Raw genomic sequence first — 3,590 nt, forward strand, 5'->3', positions numbered from 1 at the left:
TCATCGATAAGTTGATCTTTTATAGGTTGTTCGTAACCTCAGCTAGGTCAATTATCGTTTTATCTTTGAGTTACACCTTTTCTCCTTAAATACCACTGTCCCTCAAATGAACAATTGATTTAGGATCTTGATCACTAAATCCATTCCCTCTCAGGCCAACAAGAGGATGGAACCCCTTGTTCAAGATCTAAGATCAGCTCTTAAGGGAACAACCTTTCTACTATCCCTAAAATGGGTAGAAGTAAATTCCATCTTGCAAATTCTATGTCCCCAACTATCTACTCGTTCTTATCCCTGAAATGGGAGGCATATTGAGCAGCGTTGTTGACCTTACTCTTACCTATGCAAATCAATAGACAATCCCGATTAAACAGGAGTTCATAGACAACTCAGGATTCAGATTAAATTATCTAGGTCATCAAAAAGTGAAATTAACCAGTGTTAACTATAAACGGTGTTAATACGTAACAATGGTTATTTCGTAGTCAGTTTTATACAATCTCATTGTGTAGAACACCCCCGCTCACATGTCTCTACATAACCGAACCGATCACATCATTTATGACATTTTACAACATTTGTAACAATCATAAAGCGGGCCGTATTCAATAGTATCTCTAGAAATAGGTACCCAACCTAATTCAAGTACTATAGACGGTTTAGGCTATTTTACTCGAACTTGATCTAGTTTATGTTTCCACATAAAGTCCAAGTATTCATATCAATAGCCAAGGGTTTGAAGTTTATTGGATTTAGAGTTATTAAACAATCAACAACATTTGTCTGAATAAACTTCATATATGTTTACTGTTTACAATCTACGAGTTTTAGGACATACAACCCAATAGCTTCATGTTTGTAGGGCTTTTTCACAATCTTTTCTTTTTCTATCTTTTTTATTATGACAACCATTTGTTATATTAAATATGAGGTGTGCAACTAAATTGGGCTCGAACAAATATTATATTATGACATGATATGATATGATTATGTACTCATAGCGGCAAACATTTGACATAGAATCAACTGTTGAAAAGCCTTTGGACCTAGGAAAATGACTTTCAATATTTGCACGTGTCGTAAAAGTTGAAGCTTTACGAAAAGAAAGATAATAAGGTAAATCTACATCTATCATCTATAAAGTAGCTTCACTTAGCGTTATCTTTTTGTGAAAATAAGCAACTTTATTAGGCCTCTCGGACAGAGATAATAAATGTTTTTTTCAGCAAGGCGAAGAACATGGGATGGAAAATTGTCCATCCAAATTCCATAGATACACTTATTTCTTGCACATTTGGCAAGATAGGCTTATCTTTGATTCAAATGAAAGATAAAATGATTTTTTCTTTCTTCTTTTAAGTACGAGAATTGAAATGGGTTTTACTTTTAACAAGAAAATAAGTATCTATCATTTATCGTCAAGCGTTATAAAACATATTTTACCAAAACTTTTTCTTTCAACTTTCTTATAGTGAATAGTTATGGTTACACACTAATTATGCAATTGGCATTCTCATCCTATTAGACTAAGTTTGACAAGTCATTACAAGCACATCAGCCTAATAAAATAATATTCCAACTTATAAAGATTAACCACAAGTATACATAATTTGTTTGAACATTTACACCCTAATTTTCTATGGAAATAATGGAAAATAATTTAAGAATTATTTTTATAAATTACAACAAATGAAAGAATCTAAAATTTGTATAAAAAAAATTGAAATTGAAGAATCTAAAATCAAAGAACAAGATCAACTGTTGGGGCCATTTTTCCAAATAGCAATTTCAAGTCATTCTCTAATGGCGTCAAATTGAGGTCCAACTCCAAACATATAACTCTCGTACTCCCAGACCTCTTCAGTACCGGAATGTTCTCCGCCACCGCCACCGCCACCGGCGTCACCCGGTGCCGCCGCATGTGCCCGCCGAGAGCCTGCCCGGAAGAGAACTCCTGCCCGCAGAGGCCACACTCGTGCATTTTCTGTTTCAATTCCGCCGTGTCCTTCGGCTCTTCCGCCGCCGTCCGGGGCCGCTTGTGGCTGGCACGGTGGCCGCCGAGAGCTTGAAAGGAGAGGAATTGCCGATTGCAGGTTTTACACTCGAAAACGGCGACGTTCTGGGGTTGAATTTTAGGGTTCGATGTTTCAATTCCATAAGAAAGAAGCATTAGGGATTTAGCGATATCGGAGGTTTCAAATTCTTGTCTGATTCTCTTAGCCGCCATATGAATATGGATATGAATGAAGAAGAAGAATTTTAGAGCTGTGTTTTGTTTTGATTAGTAAATTTTAGAGAAGAACAAGGAAGATTTGAATTAGATGAAGAAGGAGAGAGGATTTGAAAATTGGAAGGGATTGATCAAGTATTTAAGGGAAATTTTCTTAGTTGGGGTTTGGTTTGACTAAAGAAAAATGAGAGTTCTTTTTTTTTTTTCCTTGTTATTTAATTAAATAAAATTTATTTTGGCTGCTGAGAATTGGGATTTGTTTAAAAAAGTTGGACTATGTCTTGTGTGATGAATAATTTTGGGCATGTGATTGAAAAATGTCATTTTGATTTAATTATTTGTGTTGGAAAAGGATAGATTGGACTTTCCTCTTTCTCACATCAAAATAGGCAACTATTCCCAAGTGTTGTTAAAAACCATGGGAGGGCAACTTATAAAAAATTGGAAAATTCTTATAAATAGAAAAATCTAAAAGAAAAATTAATTTTTTTAAAGAAAAGAAATTTTTATCGGACAATTATCAAAGATAAGTACAATCTATGCCATATCTAAATTTTTTCCAATTTTTATTACTAAGTTTTCTATTTGGTTTATGTAATTTTAAAATGTATAGAGAAATATATTTTTAGTCTCCATGTTTTAAATCTAGATTCTATTTGGTTCTTAGATTTCAAAATGTTAGACATTTAGTTCTTAACTTTTGATTTTAGTTTCAATTTAGTTCCTAAGTTTCAAAATGTTACAATTTTATTCTTAAGATTTAAGTTTTATTTCAATTTGGTTCATATATTTCAAGATTTTACATTTTTAACTTCGAATTTTCATTAAATAGTCATTTTCAATCATTCATGTTAATATCTCTTGATTAATTTAAAATAATTATGAAGTGAAATTTTAAAATTTTAAACATGATGAAAAGTAATGAAACTTAATTAATTATAATTATAGTAATTATTTTAAATTTATTAACACACATTAACATTAAATATGGAAAATGAGTATTTAGTGAAAAATCGATGTTAAAAGTGTAAATTTTGAAATCTAAGAATCAAATTGAAACAAAACTCAAATGTAAAAATAAATTGTAACATTTTGAAACCTAGAGACCAAATTGAAATCAAAGTCAAAACTTAAAGACAAAAGTCACATTTATCTTATGAAAACGTAATAAATTAATGGGCCCCATTTGATTACCTTAGGTATTGTTTATTGTGTTTTGCACCCATTCTCACATGTGAGACCCACTTCTAAATATGTAATAAAATAAACACAAGCTAATTAATGAGTGAAGTGTGGTCAATCCAATTGCGTCTGTAAATTACGTCAAGGTACCATTATTGTTATTGTTCCAAAAGAAAAA

The 3,590-nt window shown here is 31.9% G+C and overlaps 1 protein-coding gene across 1 annotated transcript; it reads right to left on the reverse strand.

Moving 5' to 3' along the window:
* Window positions 1-1,543: 1,543 nt before the first annotated feature.
* Window positions 1,544-2,421, reverse strand: ZAT11 (C2H2 and C2HC zinc fingers superfamily protein). The gene has a single exon (XM_039027382.2). The coding sequence runs from the start codon at window positions 2,225-2,227 to the stop codon at window positions 1,742-1,744; it is 486 nt and encodes a 161-aa protein (XP_038883310.2). The 5' UTR covers window positions 2,228-2,421; the 3' UTR covers window positions 1,544-1,741.
* Between the last annotated feature and the right edge of the window lie 1,169 nt (window positions 2,422-3,590).

Source organism: Benincasa hispida, chromosome 3, assembly GCF_027475165.1.
Source record: "Benincasa hispida cultivar pf3 chromosome 3, pf3_genome.v1.1, whole genome shotgun sequence".
NCBI lineage: Eukaryota > Viridiplantae > Streptophyta > Magnoliopsida > Cucurbitales > Cucurbitaceae > Benincasa > Benincasa hispida.